The sequence below is a fragment of the Dendrobates tinctorius genome, unplaced genomic scaffold (assembly GCF_039654945.1).
Source record: "Dendrobates tinctorius isolate UK_male_01 unplaced genomic scaffold, ASM3965494v1 ptg000041l, whole genome shotgun sequence".
NCBI classification, from domain to species: Eukaryota; Metazoa; Chordata; class Amphibia; order Anura; family Dendrobatidae; genus Dendrobates; species Dendrobates tinctorius.
In genome coordinates, this window is record NW_027361709.1 from 1,344,118 (window position 1) to 1,362,430 (window position 18,313).

Here is an 18,313-nt window from a genome sequence, read left to right on the forward strand (position 1 = left end):
TCACAGAATATGTAGCTACGTTCCTCTCCTTCCAGCATACCTGGTTATAGACGAGGGGGATGGAGCTGCAACTTCTATGATGGCGTATGCTGGGAGAGGAGGGGGACGCAGCTGCAGCTTCCTCTGATTCTGCACTCTCTGATCTGGAGGAGGGAACCATGGGACTTGCGTATAACACTCCGCTCTGACATCAGGAAAGATTTGTCCATTCAACCAACACAGAGAAAACACCCGACAACCTGAAATCTGTAGATGCCACCGACGCTTTTTGGCCGCTCCAGCTCCTGTTTTTACCGGAGCGATGGATTGTGTCCTGACAAATGGTGGGGACGTGACAGTCACAAAAAACACAAGACGGATACATTGCTTGTAAACTTTTATCTTATTTAATGGAAAGGTTTGTGCAGTGATTGATGGGGCACGGCCCTGCGGTGGTGGGCACGGGGTGCGGAGGGTCAGTCCTCCTGGGGATCTGCTGAGACAAAGAGAAGAAACTCGTATAAATCATCGTCCACGCGGGTGAAGTTATATATACAATGATGCACGACCCATTACAGCTGATAACGCTTCCTCCGTCATGGCGTGCTGCTGGGGTCTATTAAATCCCTAATCATTGGGGGTCCGACCTGCGCCAGCAATATATAGGAAGAGACGACTGGTATAACTGCCAGCAGCATCTTACAGGGGCCCCCAACTATACCTAAGACTCTTAAAGGGGCATTCCAGTGTTTGGATGGGAAACCCATTATAGTATATGTGTAATTGCCTTTTTGGTCGCACTTTTGCCCCCTTTATGTTTTGCTTTTTGAAATCGGTCGCAGACTACAATTCCCATGATGCACTCTTGATTTTCATCCTAAGCTGAGCTACTGCAGTCTCCGCCCCCTTGTGCATTTCATATTGTTCTCCTGCACTGCGGAGCCGCTCACATTAGTTCCCCTCCGATAAATATCTAATGTCCGAGCAGCAAAGTGAAGCTGAACTGCAGGTGGTCACTTGGCTGCGGACTAAGCGGTGAGCTTTATAACATTACATTGCATGCTTTCTATAAGGGTAACATTTTATAAAATGGAACATCCATTTAACCGTGGGATCAGAATGGACGATCACTTACAGGTTACTGATCAGAGCTATAAGTCCAGGAGCCACGTGCCGCTCTGCTCCCGGAGGGAGAGACGATGTTTACAGCAGTTCTTCACTTTGTTTAGTGGTTTTGGCAGCTCCAGGTGAGGGGCCCCTCACTCCGCCATTATCTCCTCGCTCCGCCATTATCTCCTCGCTCCTCCATTGTCTCCTCACTCCATTGTCCCCTCGCTCCTCCATTGTCTCCTCTCTCCGCCATGGTCTCACTCCTCCATCGTCTCCTCACTCTTCTATGGTCCCCTCACTCCTCCATTGTCCCCTCGCTCCGCCATTATCTCCTCGCTCCTCCATTGTCTCCTCACTCCATTGTCCCCTCACTCCTCCATTGTCTCCTCACTCCTCCATTGTCTCCTCACTCCTCCATTGTCTCCTCACTCCTCCATTGTCCCCTCACTCCTCCCTTATCTCCTCACTCCGCCATTGTCTCTTCACTCCACCATTGTCCCCTCTCTCCGCCATGGTCTTAGATCTGTCCCTGCAAGCATTAGCACAGTGGGGGGATACATTGGCGGCCGCTGATCTGTTTGTGTTCTCCTATAACCCGGGTGACTCGCTGGACAATGAACCCTCCTCCCCAGGTTATAGCGTTACACGTGCAGCAGGCACACAATGCTCTGTACCTTCAGGGGAGCCGAGGGCGAACATTCCAAGCAGGAGGTTTTCTATGGCCGCTTTCTGCCTCCAAATCTGCTCCCGAGTCACCTTCACATCAACATCCAGAGGGATCGTCACCTGGAATAGAGAAGATTAAGGGAAGGCGGAGGCACGGACCCAGCAGGGGTCCAGACCCAACGGGAGCATGGATCCAGTGGGGAACCGGCGGAGACACGGACCAGATCCCTCAGGGGCACAGACCCAGCAGGGGCCCAGATCCAGTAGGGGCCCAGTCTCGCCAGAGACATGGACCGAACGGCGGTATAGATCCCGTGGGGACATGGACCCAGCAGGAGCGTGGATCAAGCGGGGGGCACAGATCCAGCGGGAGCACTGACCCTAGGGGTGCACGGAACCAGCGGGGGCTCAGACCCTGCAGGGGGCCAGATTCCTCGGGGGCAGAGACCCAATGAGAGTACGCATCCAGCAGGGGCCCAAACCCGGGGGGGGGGGGACACAGACCCAGTGGGTGCACAATTCAGGCAGATGACCCCCCCCACTTTCAGCACCCCACAATATACAGACCCCGATCTCTTCCTGATCTTCAGAGCGCTCGTCTGTAAAATCCCCCTCAGAGTCTCCGGCCTCCCTGCGGCCCATATTATTGTACTGCAGCTTTTTTGGTATCTTCTTGCCCTGGAACAAAATTTGAGGTAAAAAAAATGTATATACATAATTCACTAGAATACTCCCAGAGCTGCGCTCACAATTCTACTCACTGTAGACCTATCTTGGGTCTATTCTGTGAGCTCCTATAATGTACGGAATGCAGCCTGCAGATGCTGAACCAGCAGGATGCATCAGTATGATGTGCTCACCTCAAATCTAAGGAGAAAGTAGCGGTACTGTGAATGCAGCTCTGGATGTGACTAGAGTATGACATGGTCAGATTGTACAATTATTTTGCAGTTTGTTAAGACAAAACTTCATCACTCTTCATGACAGACGGCTAAAGTAACAGGATGCTGGGAGTTGGGGTTTTGCTGGAATGCTGCAGTTTGGTGATCGCTGCTCTCCACTTACCGCGTTTTTCTGCATATCTGCCGGACTTAGGAAGCTCGATCCGCTCTCCACATCCTCCGTCCACAGAAGGCAAAACAGGACGACGGTGCAGAGTGACGCTTTACCCAACATCGTCGCTGGAGATCTGCAAAATAGAAAAAATCTGTTACATTGAGTTCAAAGCAAAAAGGGTCAATACCTGGAGATGTGACGTACAAGAAGCCTCACGGGAAAGTCTTCACACCCTCGGGTCCGCAGCACATTTATAGGAAAGGCCGAAGAAATGTGGAGGCGACTGAACCTACACAACGAGGGAATGATGAGAGCCGCCATTGTGACCGCGGCCGCTGTTCTGACCCCGGGGACCTGATACTGATAACGCAGGAGGGAGCAGGAAGAATTTCTTTAATTGCTCTGATGTCGTGTTTGTTTGCGTTTTTTTCCATCTATATTAGAATGGATAAGTCACAGGGAGAGAGAGCAAATATGTGACCGCTGTCACCGAGGAACGGAGTCATGTACCCGACGATCAGCAACAATGGAACCCGAGGAAGCAAGTGCGAAACGCACGTTGGGGCCTCTGCTCAGCACACCGACAAGAGCATTTTATACATGCTTTGGCTTCACTTTGGTGAGGTTTCTTGACCATTATCCTCTTTATTTGTGGGGAAATTGATGCCCTGCGCAGGACCTTCAACAGCTTATTGAGGGCAATTAGCTGGGCAGTGATTTGCTGACACACGGTTATATCACGGCCCGCCGGTCACATTATGATTTATGCAGTGAATAAGTTTATACCTGTATGTCGTCTTTGTGTATTTAAAAATAAAATATAATTTTTTACTTTGTTAAAAACAAGTCTCCAAACTTACTTGTTCACATTTCTTTATTTGAAGACACAAGATCCCAAATGTTCTCCTATGTTGTCAGTGTTGTATGGAAAGTCTCTCTTGGCTATTAATATGCCATTTTTCTGAATCCATACCCCTAGCTATGTGTTTATAATGTAATGTATGTAGTGAGTGCAGCTCTGGAGGATAATACAGGATGTAACTCCGGATCAGTAATGTAATGTATGTACACAGTGACTGCACCAGCAGAATAGTGAGCGCAGCTCTGGAGTATAATACAGGATGTAACTCAGGATCAGTAATGTATGTACACAGTGACTGCACCAGCAGAATAGTGAGTGCAGCTCTGGGGTATAATACAGGAGGTAACTCAGGATCAGTAATGTATGTACACAGTGACTGCACCAGCAGAATAGTGAGTGCAGCTCTGGAGTATAACACAGGATGTAACTCAGGATCAGTAATGTATGTACACAGTGACTCCACCAACAGAATAGTGAGTGCAGCTCTGGAGTATAATAAAGGGTGTAACTCAGGATCAGTAATGTAATGTATGTACACAGTGACCGCACCAACAGAATGAGTGCAGCTCTGGGGTATAATACAGGATGTAACTCAGGATCAGTAATGTAATGTATGTACACAGTGACTACACCAACAGAATAGTGAGTGCAGCTCTGGAGTATAATAAAGGGTGTAACTCAGGATCAGTAATGTAATGTACGTACACAGTGACTGCACCATCAGAATAATGACTGCAGCTCTGGGGTATAATACAGGATGTAACTCAGGATCAGTAATGTAATGTATGTACACAGTGACTACACCAACAGAATAGTGAGTGCAGCTCTGGAGTATAATAAAGGGTGTAACTCAGGATCAGTAATGTAATGTACGTACACAGTGACTGCACCATCAGAATAATGACTGCAGCTCTGGGGTATAATACAGGATGTAACTCAGGATCAGTAATGTATGTACACAGTGACTGCACCAGCAGAATAGTGAGTGCAGCTCTGGAGGATAATACAGGATGTAACTCCATGGAATAAATGGCGCTATAACAATAAATAATAATAATAATAATAATAACTCCGGATCAGTAATGTAATGTAAGTACACAGTGACTGCACCAGCAGAATAGTGAGTGCAGCTCTGGAGTATAACACAGGATGTAACTCAGGATCAGTAATGTACTGTATGTACACAAAAATATTCAGGATTGAGAGTCCTCAGTAGTTGATACCTTTTAATGGCTAACTGAAAAGATGGTAACACATTACAAGCTTTCGAGACTACTCAGGTCTCTTCATCAGGCTACACTAATACAAAATCTGAAGTCACATATTTATGCACAATACAGCCTAGAAAAAATGCAATAGATAAGACAAGTGACGTGAAGCAGAACTATCAATATGGGAGAGGGAGAAACATAAATATAAACATTGGACCAGTTCATAGATAAGGAGTCTGGATGTTTTATGGTCCTCTGATTGGGGTCTAGTTCTGTGTTGCCCCGCAAGGTTTTAAAAGGAAATTCCTTAATTGATGTAAAAAGACATAAATCCATGCGACACATTCATTCCAGCACTGAGAGTGTCAAAGGTCGTCATAAATTTGTACTCCCAAACTCGTCTCTCTCTCTGAGATGTGAAGTTACCTTTCAATACCAGTAATTATTTTTCTATCCACTGGCTAACACGGTACAAAGATATACATCTTTCCTGTATCTGTATGTACACAGTGACTGCACCAGCAGAATAGTGAGTGCAGCTCTGGAGTATAATACAGGATGTAACTCTGGATCAGTAATGTAATGTAAGTACACAGTGACTGCACCAGCAGAATAGTGAGTGCAGCTCTGGAGTATAACACAGGATGTAACTCAGGATCAGTAATGTAATGTATGTACACAGTGACTGCACCAGCAGAATAGTGAGTGCAGCTCTGGAGTATAATACAGGAGGTAACTCAGGATCAGTAATGTATGTACACAGTGACTGCACCAGCAGAATAGTGAGTGCAGCTCTGGAGTATAACACAGGATGTAACTCAGGATCAGTAATGTAATGTAAGTACACAGTGACTGCACCAGCAGAATAGTGAGTGCAGCTCTGGAGTATAACACAGGATGTAACTGAGGATCAGTAATGTACTGTATGTACACAGTGACTGCACCAGCAGAATAGTGAGTGCAGCTCTGGAGTATAATACAGGATGTAACTCCGGATCAGTAATGTAATGTAAGTACACAGTGACTGCACCAGCAGAATAGTGAGTGCAGCTCTGGAGGATAATACAGGATGTAACTCCGGATCAGTAATGTAATGTAAGTACACAGTGACTGCACCAGCAGAATAGTGAGTGCAGCTCTGGAGTATAACACAGGATGTAACTCAGGATCAGTAATGTAATGTACGTACACAGTGACTGCACCAGCAGAATAGTGAGTGCAGCTCTGGAGTATAATACAGGAGGTAACTCGGGATCAGTAATGTAATGTACGTACAGTGACTGCACCAGCAGAATAGTGAGTGCAGCTCTGGAGTATAACACAGGATGTAACTCAGGATCAGTAATGTAATGTACGTACACAGTGACTGCACCAGCAGAATAGTGAGTGCAGCTCTGGAGTATAATACAGGAGGTAACTCAGGATCAGTAATGTAATGTATGTACACAGTGACTGCACCATCAGAATAGTGAGTGCAGCTCTGGAGTATAATACAGGATGTAACTCAGGATCAGTAATGTAATGTATGTACCCAGTGACTGCACGAGCAGAATAGTGAGTGCAGCTCTGGGGTATAATGCAGGATGCAACTCAGGATCAGTAATGTAATGCATTTACACAGTGACTGCACCAGCAGAATAGTGAGTGCAGCTCTGGAGTGTAACTCAGGATCAGTAATGTAATGTACTGTATGTACACAGTGACTTCACCAGCAGAATAGTGAGTGCAGCTCTGGAGTATAAAACAGGATGTAACTCAGGATCAGTAATGTAATGTACTGTAGGTACACAGTGACTTCAACAGCAGAATAGTGAGTGCAGCTCTGGAGTATAATACAGGGTGTAACTCAGGATCAGTAACGTAATCTATGTACACAGTGACCGCACCAGCAGAATAGTGAGTGCAGCTCTGGAGTATAATACAGGATGTAACTCAGGATCAGTAATGTATGTACACAGTGACTGCACCAGCAGAATAGTGAGTACAGCTCTGGAGTATAATACAGGCTGTAACTCAGAATCAGTAATGTATGTACACAGTGAATGCACCAGCAGAATAGTGAGTACAGCTCTGGAGTATAATACAGGATGTAACTCAGGATCAGTAATGTGTGTACACAGTGACTGCACCAGCAGAATAGTGAGTACAGCTCTGGAGTATAATACAGGCTGTAACTCAGGATCAGTAATGTATGTACACAGTGACTGCACCAGCAGAATAGTGAGTACAGCTCTGGAGTATAATACAGGCTGTAACTCAGGATCAGTAATGTAATGTATGTACACAGTGACTGCACCAGCAGAATAGTGAGTGCAGCTCTGGGGTATAATACAGGTTGTAACTCAGGATCAGTAATGTAATGTATGTACACAGTGACTGCACCAGCAGAATAGTGACTGCAGCTCTGGGGTATAATACAGGTTGTAACTCAGGATCAGTAATGTAATGTATGTACACAGTGACTGCACCAGCAGAATAGTGACTGCAGCTCTGGGGTATAATACAGGAGATAAGGCATGTAATAGTAGCTTCTCAGGATGTCCACATGATGTTTATTTTCCACAGATCCTGCCCTTTTGCTGATTTTCCGTTCTCCACCATTACGACAGCGCTGTGACTATGGATTTGTTTCTGTGCCCCTTCTCCTTCCTGACAGCATTGTCTTCTGCCTTCCTCTATCGCAGTCCCTGGAAGTCTTCAGGACATGCAGATCTATCTCTGCCTTCAGTGATCAGTGGTCAGATATTAGTCTCCTGTTCCAGCACCATCCATAGATATTTTGTATTTGCTCTTGTCCTTCCACACGATCTGTAAATCTAATGTTCCTGTTCTCTTCTCCCCCATTTCTTTTGGTGAAGATACCAGTCTAATATGGCAGGAACTGTCCTATCTCCCCGATTCTGCATTTCTCCAGCCACTCTTTCAATGCGTGATTCCTTTTCATTAGCATTATGCCAGAACTATATGTGCTGGAACTTCCTGTCACACACACTGCTTCTGGCAGTGTCTGCCCTTAATGGAAAGCCACCTCCGCCGCCCGTGTAGCAGATAGGGTCTTTCTACAGGAAGTGTGCGCTCCTATTTCCTATAAAGACCCCACCACCACCACACACCCAACATAGAAAATCTCTTCCTCTGCCCCCCACTATCTGTATCTCATCTCAGCATATCTGCTCCTATTGACGGATGACACTTGACAACTGGCAGTGGATAGATGGGAGTCAGCGGCCGACACTTAGCAGTACTGAGACCAAGTTGTCTGAAAGTATGAGGGCAATTAGCAATCTGCTGGCGTCTCGAGCTTCCTCTGCTCCGTGGCACTGACATCTACAAGTCTGTGTGGGGTGGATAGTAAGTCTGTTGTATAGCAGGTTGTACCTCCTGTGCAATAAATGCCGGTCACCACCCTGACAGGCAGTCACAGGGTTTCTGAGCTCACAGCACAGCCATATAATGTATATAGTAAAGCGATTGTAGAGATTCTGCAAATCGGAAGCAAAAGAAACATGAAATAATTCAATATTTTATTCCAAGAATTAAACAAAATGTTTACGAAAAAAAAACAAAATTTCAGGTTTATAAAAGGAAACGATTGTGGGAAAAACATTGGGCGCTTTCCAGTCTGAGGCCACTATGAAGGACGTGACTACTGGGATCACTTAAAGGAGTTTTCAACTGCGTTTTTATGTTTGTTTTTTTTAGCCCAAGTTTGTTCTTAAAAATAAGCACAAACTTGCCAACCAGCCCCCCATCATCATAAGCCCGCGCAGTCAGCGGCTGCAGCAGGGAGGAAGCAATCCTCAGGCCCCAAACACTCCAGAAAATGAGGACATGTGTGCGGTGTGGAATCTGAGGAGCGGTAGGTGCTTTTTATTGTTTTTAGAGCACTTAGGCTCATGGTATAATAAAGAAGACAAGTGGAAAAATCCCTTTAATTACCCCTTCTCATACACAAGCTGCACTACTAACCAAAAACTCCCGCAACAGCATGCTGCTCCTCCTCTACAAGACCTAGGGGCCATAAATTAATAGAATGATCCAATAGCAGGTCCTGATCTCCAATACAATATGGCAGCCACCAGACGCTGAAAATCAATATGTCAAATATTCCTCTTTAAAGGACTTTTTGGTTCAGGTGTAACCAAAAATAATCTAGGGGAAAATAGACAAAAAAGGCCTAAAAGTCAGATCTTAGGGGAAGGGGGGGGGGGGGGTAATCTGCAGTTCCATTTTGGCTGTGAAAGAGTTAATAAGAGCTTTGGGCAATTGTCCGTCTGAGATTTCTATAGAGCAGAGAGTCTAAATTCATGGTCCGGAAGCACAGAGGGGTCACTGCTCGTTCTGGTGTCCGTCTGTTGCCGCAGACACGGCCCCTTGTCCCTTGTTTACATCGCTGATCACCACCCACTGACCGTCTACCGACTCCTTCCACAAGGTCACCTAGAAACAGGAGGAGTGAAGGGGTTAATAGAGATGAAGTTAATGCACTGGCCTGCTTGGCTCTTCCGCCGTGCACCATACCTTGTTATCGCCCCCAGACACGGCCAAGATGTTGGCGGTGATGGACCAGCTCACGTGCCAGACGACATCGTTAAACTTGTGCAGCAGTTTTGGGGTCCAGCTGTTACTGGTCGGGTCGTCACAAGTCCAGATGTAAACTCTGCCATCCTGCAAAAAGACGAGAAACTCAGGACACGACACGCGGACCCCTCCACCATCACACCACGGACCGCCCCAGCCGGCGTTACCTGAGAACAACTGGCGATGGTGCTGGTAGGGAGACCGATAGAGGGGGCCCAGGCCACGTCTCGCACCCAGTCACTGTGCGCCTCCAGCTTCTGATCTTCCTTCCATTGCCCTTCCTCTTCCCTGCGGCACACAAGCAGAGGCCCCCGTTATCGCCTCTATATAATCCTACCTAATAACTGGTACATTCACACGTTGCAGAAACCATTTCCTCAAGAAACTGCACCAAAATTATTGAGGATTTATCACTGAAGACTGGGTTAACATAAAATGTACATAAAAACCCCAAACTCTTTTCTCCCTCCTCCTGACACTTCCTTTTGCCAATCTCCTCCATGTGACCGATGCTGCAACGACATTAATGCAGGAGGTCGTGTTATTTATAGAGACCGGGGAGGAGAGCGTCGCCTTATTTCTCCTAATTTACCCAATGTACAGCAGAAATTCTGCTCCAAAATCTGCAACAATGGCGGCTTGTAGTGGAAGATCGACATCACTACTGAAGTCAATTGGGGAAATCTGTGACAAACTGAGGTGGATTTAATTTCCCAGTGTCTGGATGAAATTTGTCATCCACTATGTTACTTTTCCGTGGACTGCAAACTTCTACCTGGGGGAGACTCTGCAGCGGATACACCACGTGTGAACATGATCTATAGGTCTGATTTCTACGTATTTCATTCTGGACGCGACTTGTCTCTGTCCTACCGCTAATCCATCCAGAGAGCTGCTATGTCCAATGACATTACATGCGGTACGGACTGTGGGCGACCGTCCACCTGCTCCGACTGCCTAAATGCTGAGAGCGGAGGTATCCGCACGCACTGTAAAAACTCATGCTGCGACCAAAGGAGCGCGACTGCACCTCATCTAATAGGGGACAGGTATCACAGTGCTATGGCGGACCTGCATCATAGCCAGCAATTCAGCTGCAACCCTCTGTAAGCAGAAGTAATAGAGGATTGACTTCACTTATATGAGTCGCAGGTAAAACCTAAATTGTCACTTACCTCCAGATTTTTACCAGGTTGTCGCATCCCCCAGAGACAAACCTCTTGATGTAGTTCGGCCTCTGTCCAGAAGGCTGATCCACTAAACTGCCCGGGACGACAGAGGGAGCCCAGCTGACCGCGTTACACCCGATCTATATGTGACAGGTACAGGAACGCCTACACTGAGACCGCAGTATGCCCCATGGAAGTCATCTTATCGTGCTTGCACTGCCCCCTACTGGTGTTATATAGTAGGGTAAATGCACTTATTTACAGGCACTTACCGTATGAGCGTTGCTGATTTTTTTTACATCCCAGGGCCCGTCACCCGTGTAGGTGAGGAGGGAAATGGCACCATCTGAACTGCCGCAGGCCAACATCAGCCCAAAGTCGTGAGGGGCCCAGCACACAGAATTCACTGAACCGGACACAAAACAGAATTACAAGATGCAAGTATTATTTGATATCAGAACAGTTCATGGGGGAGGCAACAAGTGCAGACCATCACAACTGCTCCACTACTACCCCCATCATACAGCCAGGCGTAGTCACCTGAAGAGTCGTGGCCGGTGTACTCGTATGTCTTGTCCCAGGCCCCATTCTCTTCTTTCCATATAATAACCTTGCGGTCATAGGAGCAGGATGCCAGGATGTTTCCGTACATGGGATGAGCCCAGGCCACCTGCCAGACTGGCCCCTCGTGTCTGCAACACAAAACCAAAGGTTGTGAAGGCGTGAAAGAAGTTCTCAAATATGGATGACACTGAAAAATCACCACAATCAGCAGCCTATATATACACCGAACTTTCAGCAATGTTTAGGTTTGACAAAAAAAAAAGGTTTTGGAAGTGTTTATATTAAATAATATTCATTTTAGTATTTCCAGTCTCACTTTGCTGATGACATCTATAACGTGTGGTATACAGTGTACTACTAGTCATGGCGGACCCCATTTATGTCAGGTGCCCTCCTTCTGTCAAATCACCTAGATGCTGCCATTGTTTTTGACAGTATCATTTACGGAGTTAAATGACTGAGATCAGAGAAGATTAAAACTTTCTTGATCCCGGACGTACGACATTCACCAACTGTGCACTCTGGAGTGCAGCTACATGAAGGAGGGGGGACGGTATTACAACTGGTTACTGTCACAGACTGATGGCACATGCCCTGGAATACATGGGGGTCCGACCACTGAAACTGACACCAATCCTGAGAACTGGGGTCATTTTTCCTCCGGGGCCTGTTTTATGGATTGTTGGCTTCCAGTCAAGAGTTCAGCCTCGTGCCTTATGAGAGCACTGGGTCTGCATTACGTAAAGGTCGGCCTCGCTCACCCCCGCAGATCAGCTATCAGGATCTGACCGCCATTCTTTACATCAAAGATCTTCACGGATCGATCGGAGGAGCAGGTGGCCAGACGAGTGCCGTAATAATCCATCTGAGCGTCGTGCTGAAAAGATAAGAGCGGGATGTTCTTGTAAATCGTCCAAATACACAAAGGACTAACACAATAAAAAAGACTCAGGAGCTGTATGAAAGGGAACACAGGCACTACTGACGGCAGGGGTAGAGCTGCACATTCTGACCACCAATGGATAGAACACAGCAGGTCATGCACTGTGAAAACCAGGGGGCAGCAATCTGCACTTCCACCAATTGGGCCGAGTCATGGTGGTCGCACAAGCTCAGACACTCTCCCCAGGTCTCTTCATATTGACCCTCTGGTCACTACACGCAGCCAAAAGGAATAGCTGTCTCCCCAATTGTCAGGGAAGAAGTTTCGGCAGCACATGGTAGTACAGCTGAGCTTCTGCGGGGGAAATAAGAAACTGCTATATTCTCAGCTGCCAGAGGGAAATGGAGACTCATTCTGACCAGAGCCAACCTCCAGCAGAACAAAGGGGGACACACAGGAGCCATTAGCAGCATTTCAGGGCTCCTCACATTACATGTTTGCTCTGGCTGCCGAAAGCTGCTTGTTTCCTGTACACAGCACCAGATGAAATCTCTAAAGGTAAATGTCAGGTAAGAAGCCGGATTGTCCACTCACAATCATATCCTCGTGGGAGGTGTCCACAGTGTTGATTACGGAAACCTGAGAAAAAGAAAAGTTGGAGGTCAGATGACGAGTCTGAGTACACAGGTGACACATGGACCGTCCCTTACAGCACAGACCCGTGTACCATCAGGGACCAGCCCCGCACCCACTACAACAAGCACTGTGGCCAGCTACACCTGCAGCCCCGCATAAGGATGCCGCCCCACCCGCAGCCCCATGTACAATGGCTTGCAAAACTATTCACTCCCTTGGCTTTTTACCTATTTTGCTACATTACAACCTGTGTTTAGCTATTTTTGTCATCTGGTTTGTGGGTCGAGGCATCAGCACTAAATAGTCTACGTTGAAATGAGAAAAATATAGGCATACATTAAATTGTGATGTACATATGTATTTACACCTTTTGTGATGAAACTTCCCAAAAAATTTCTGGTGCAAGGAATTCCCTTCATAAGTCCCATGCTTAGTGACAGGACGTCCCCATGAGTGCAAGCTAAGTGTCACATATCTCTCAGTATATACACTTTACCTCTTCTGAAAGGCCACAGAGGCTGCAACAAGAGGCTCCACTAACCAAACAGCACCACGAAGACCAAAGAGATCTCCAAACAACACCACGAAGACCAAAGAGATCTCCAAACAACACCACGAAGACCAAAGAGATCTCCAAACAACACCACGAAGACCAAAGAGATCTCCAAACAACACCACGAAGACCAAAGAGATCTCCAAACAACACCACGAAGACCAAAGAGATCTCCAAACAACACCACGAAGACCAAAGAGATCTCCAAACAACACCACGAAGACCAAAGAGATCTCCAAACAACACCACGAAGACCAAAGAGATCTCCAAACAACACCACGAAGACCAAAGAGATCTCCAAACAACACCACGAAGACCAAAGAGATCTCCAAACAACACCACGAAGACCAAAGAGATCTCCAAACAACACCACGAAGACCAAAGAGATCTCCAAACAGCACCACGAAGACCAAGGAGATCTCCAAACAACACCACGAAGACCAAGGAGATCTCCAAACAACACCACGAAGACCAAGGAGATCTCCAAACACCACCACGAAGACCAAGGAGATCTCCAAACACCACCACGAAGACCAAGGAGATCTCCAAACACCACCACGAAGACCAAGGAGATCTCCAAACACCACCACGAAGACCAAGGAGATCTCCAAACAACACCACGAAGACCAAGGAGATCTCCAAACACCACCACGAAGACCAAGGAGATCTCCAAACAACACCACGAAGACCAAGGAGATCTCCAAACAACACCATGAAGACCAAGGAGATCTCCAAACAAGTCAGGGTTGGGTTATAAAAAAAAAAAAAAATCTCACAATCTCTGATGATCCCCCGAAGCACCATCAAATCCACTAATCAATGGAAAAAACAGGGCACCACATCAAACCCGCCATGAGAGGGCCGCCCACCAAAACTCTCAGCCCGGGCAAGGAGGACATTAGTCAGAGAGGCAGCACAGAGACCAAAACGTAACCCTGAAGGAGCTGCAGAATTCCCAAGCCGAGACTGGAGCATCTGTCCATATGACTACAATTAGCCATGCACTCCATAGAGGTGGCCTTTATGGAAGTGTGGGCAGGAAAAAGCCTTTACTTACACACAAAAATTGTAAGGTTCATTTTCAGTTTGCTAAAAAGACATGTGGGAGACTCCCCGAATGTATGGATGAAGGTGCTGAGGTCATAAGAGACTAAAATTGAGCTCTTTGGCTACCAAGGTAAACACCATGTCTCGCATCAAACCAACACAGCTCATCACCCCAAGAACAACATCCCCACAGTGAAACATGGTGGTGGCAGCATCATGCTGTGGGATGTTTTTCGGCGGCAGGGAAAATAGTCTAAGTTGGAGTGAAGATGCATGGTGTGATATACATGGATATTCCTGCGTAAAACCTGTTTCAAAGTCTGTCCGTGATGTGAGACGGGGCGGAGGTTCACCTTCCAACAAGACAATGACCCAAAGCATACTGCTAAAGCAACACTCAAGTGGTGTAAGGGGAAACATGTAAATGTTCTGGAGACTGGAGAATCCGTGGTCAGACGTGAAGGTCGCTGTTCACCAGAGGAAACATCTAACCTGAGGAAGCTGGAGCAGTTTGGCCTTGAGGAATGAACAAAAATCTCCGTGGTCAGATGTGGAAAGCTCAGAGAGACGTGTCTAAAGTGAGTGCGGTCGTGACTGCCGCAAAAGGAGGCTCTACAAAGTACTGACTGGAGGGGGTGAATAGTTATGCACACTGACGTTTCCAATTATTTTCTCTTATTTGTTGTTTGCTTCACAATAAAACAAAATGTTCTCCGTTGTCGGCATGTTCTGTACATGAGCTGATGCAGAACCTCAAGAAAACAGAATGGGGAAATTCCCGGTAGTGAGGTAGCAGCCCCAAGTAAAAATGATGTATCTTCTGCAACCCTATGTAAGAACGATCTCACCTGCAGTCCTGCCAGAATGCTGCCTCAAATGCAGCCCTAAGAATAGATTTCATCTCACCAACAGCCCTATGTAAATGTCACATCACTTGTAGAAAAACTGGAGTGCAATATGCAGTCCTATGTAAATGTATATACCCTGCAGTCCTAAGTAGATTTATCATCTTACCTGCACTTTTATGTAAAAACTGTTATCCGCAGTCCTATGTAAATGTCATACATTATCCGCAGTCCTATGTAAATGCTGCCCTCACTCCTATGTAGATAGATCACTGTTCTCGCAGTCCTACGTAAGAATATAACGTCACCTACAGGTCTATGTAAGTATAACACCCTGCCCGCAGTCCCATGTAAGAGCAGAACTTGGCTCCACCTGCACGCGGTGTCCCCGGCCTCCCCTCCCCGGCTGTGGCGCCATCACTCCGGGAGCCCCGGCCTAGTCTTCCGCCCTCTGCGGCCGCTCGGGGTGCGCACCGCGGGGATGATACGCACCATGGTGCCGCCGTGCTCTCCGCCTCGTCGGTGTCTGTCAGACGTGGCAACTCCCGGCGCCTCCAGCGGCTTCTGCACTTCCGGCAGCGCAGAGCGGCTTCCGGTCCGGGTAGGGAAAGTTTCCAGAGGACAAAGGTTCCGCGCACAGCTGTGGATGCAGAGTCCTGTGTGCCCCGATAATGTGTCCCTCGATGTAATCACCTCACAGGACAGGGGACAGGAGGCAGAGGGCAGAACAGGAGACAGAGGGCAGAAGACGGGACAGAGGGCGGGATAGGAGACAGAGGGCAGGAGGCAGGGGGAAGAACAGGAGACAGAGGGCAGAAGACGGGACAGAGGGCGGGATAGGAGACAGAGGGCAGGAGGAAGAACAGGAGACAGAGGGCAGAAGACAGAGGGCAGAGGATAGGAGACAGAGGGCAGGAGGCAGGGGGCAGAACACGGGACAGAGGACAGGAGACAGAGGGCAGAGGATAGGAGACAGAGGGCAGGAGACAGAGGACAGGAGACAGAGGGCCGGGGATAGGAGACAGAGGACAGGAGACAGAGGGCGGGATAGGAGACAGAGGACAGGAGGCAGGGGGAAGAACAGGAGACAGAGGGCAGAAGACGGGACAGAGGGCGGGATAGGAGACAGAGGGCAGGAGGAAGAACAGGAGACAGAGGGCAGAGGACAGGAGGCAGAGGACAGGAGACAGAGGGCAGAAGACGGGACAGAGGGCGGGATAGGAGACAGAGGGCAGGAGGCAGGGGGAAGAACAGGAGACAGAGGGCAGAAGACGGGACAGAGGGCGGGATAGGAGACAGAGGGCAGGAGACAGAGGGCAGAACACGGGACAGAGGACAGGAGACAGAGGGCAGAGGATAGGAGACAGAGGGCAGGAGACAGAGGGCAGGAGACAGAGGGCCGGGGATAGGAGACAGAGGACAGGAGACAGAGGGCAGGGGATAGGAGACAGAGGGCAGGAGGAAGAACAGGAGACAGAGGGCAGAACACGGGACAGAGGGCGGGATAGGAGACAGAGGACAGGAGGCAGGGGGAAGAACAGGAGACAGAGGGCAGAAGACGGGACAGAGGGCGGGATAGGAGACAGAGGGCAGGAGGCAGGAGGAAGAACAGGAGACAGAGGGCAGAAGACGGGACAGAGGGCGGGATAGGAGACAGAGGGCAGGAGGCAGGGGGAAGAACAGGAGACAGAGGGCAGAAGACGGGACAGAGGGCGGGATAGGAGACAGAGGGCAGGAGACAGAGGGCAGAACACGGGACAGAGGACAGGAGACAGAGGGCAGAGGATAGGAGACAGAGGGCAGGAGACAGAGACAGAGGGCAGGAGACAGAGGGCCGGGGATAGGAGACAGAGCGCAGAACACGGGACAGAGGATAGGGGATAGGAGACAGAGGGCAGAAGACGGGACAGAGGACAGGAGACAGAGGACAGGGGATAGGAGCCAGAGGACAAGAGACAGAGGGCAGGGGATAGGAGCCAGAGGACAGGAGACAGAGGGCAGGAGGCAGGGGGAAGAACAGGAGACAGAGGGCAGAACACGGGACAGAGGACAGGAGACAGAGGGCAGAGGATAGGAGACAGAGGGCAGAGGACAGGAGGCAAGGGATAGGAGACAGAGGGCAGAGGACAGGAGGCAAGGGATAGGAGACAGAGGGCAGAACACGGGACAGAGGGCAGAACACGGGACAGAGGACAGGAGACAGAGGGCAGAGGATAGGAGACAGAGGGCAGGAGACAGAGGGCAGGGGATAGGAGACAGAGGGCAGAACACGGGACAGAGGGCAGGGGATAGGAGACAGAGGACAGGAGACAGAGGGCAGGGGATAGGAGACAGAGGGCAGGAGACAGAGGGCAGAACACGGGACAGAGGGCAGAACACGGGACAGAGGACAGGAAACAGAGGGCAGAGGATAGGAGACAGAGGACAGGAGACAGAGGGCAGGAGACAGAGACAGAGGGCAGGAGACAGAGGGCAGGGGATAGGAGACAGAGCGCAGAACACGGGACAGAGGATAGGGGATAGGAGACAGAGGGCAGGAGACAGAGGGCAGAAGACGGGACAGAGGACAGGAGACAGAGGACAGGGGATAGGAGCCAGAGGACAAGAGACAGAGGGCAGGGGATAGGAGCCAGAGGACAGGAGACAGAGGGCAGGAGGCAGGGGGAAGAACAGGAGACAGAGGGCAGAACACGGGACAGAGGGCAGAACACGGGACAGAGGACAGGAGACAGAGGGCAGAGGACAGGAGGCAAGGGATAGGAGACAGAGGGCAGAACACGGGACAGAGGGCAGAACACGGGACAGAGGACAGGAGACAGAGGGCAGAGGATAGGAGACAGAGCGCAGAACACGGGACAGAGGATAGGGGGATAGGAGACAGAGGGCAGAAGACGGGACAGAGGACAGGAGACAGAGGACAGGGGATAGGAGCCAGAGGACAAGAGACAGAGGGCAGGGGATAGGAGCCAGAGGACAGGAGACAGAGGGCAGGAGGCAGGGGGAAGAACAGGAGACAGAGGGCAGAACACGGGACAGAGGACAGGAGACAGAGGACAGGAGGCAGGGGATAGGAGACAGAGGGCAGAGGACAGGAGGCAAGGGATAGGAGACAGAGGGCAGAACACGGGACAGAGGGCAGAACACGGGACAG

General features: G+C 49.0%; 2 protein-coding genes across 4 annotated transcripts; both read right to left on the reverse strand.

The window, feature by feature from the left end:
* Positions 1 to 565: 565 nt before the first annotated feature.
* On the reverse strand, positions 566 to 4,760 carry GHRL (ghrelin and obestatin prepropeptide). The gene is made up of 3 exons (XM_073574950.1): positions 2,821 to 4,760; positions 2,323 to 2,433; positions 566 to 1,875 (listed from the first exon to the last, which is right to left on the reverse strand). Exons 1-3 carry the CDS (start codon positions 2,929 to 2,931, stop codon positions 1,723 to 1,725), a joined length of 375 nt encoding a protein of 124 aa, XP_073431051.1. The 5' UTR covers positions 2,932 to 4,760; the 3' UTR covers positions 566 to 1,722.
* A 3,634-nt stretch (positions 4,761 to 8,394) lies between these two features.
* On the reverse strand, positions 8,395 to 16,041 carry SEC13 (SEC13 homolog, nuclear pore and COPII coat complex component). Of its 3 annotated transcripts, none has more exons than XM_073574952.1 (9): positions 15,655 to 16,041; positions 12,676 to 12,720; positions 11,960 to 12,075; positions 11,175 to 11,326; positions 10,907 to 11,040; positions 10,641 to 10,774; positions 9,633 to 9,753; positions 9,406 to 9,552; positions 8,395 to 9,324 (listed from the first exon to the last, which is right to left on the reverse strand). In XM_073574952.1, exons 1-9 carry the CDS (start codon positions 15,655 to 15,657, stop codon positions 9,214 to 9,216), a joined length of 963 nt encoding a protein of 320 aa, XP_073431053.1. In that variant the 5' UTR covers positions 15,658 to 16,041; the 3' UTR covers positions 8,395 to 9,213. The 3 variants fall into 3 exon arrangements, with proteins under 3 accessions (XP_073431053.1, XP_073431052.1, XP_073431055.1); XM_073574951.1 differs by lacking the exon at positions 15,655 to 16,041 and adding an exon at positions 15,536 to 15,629; XM_073574954.1 differs by lacking the exon at positions 15,655 to 16,041 and adding an exon at positions 15,332 to 15,419.
* Positions 16,042 to 18,313: the final 2,272 nt, after the last annotated feature.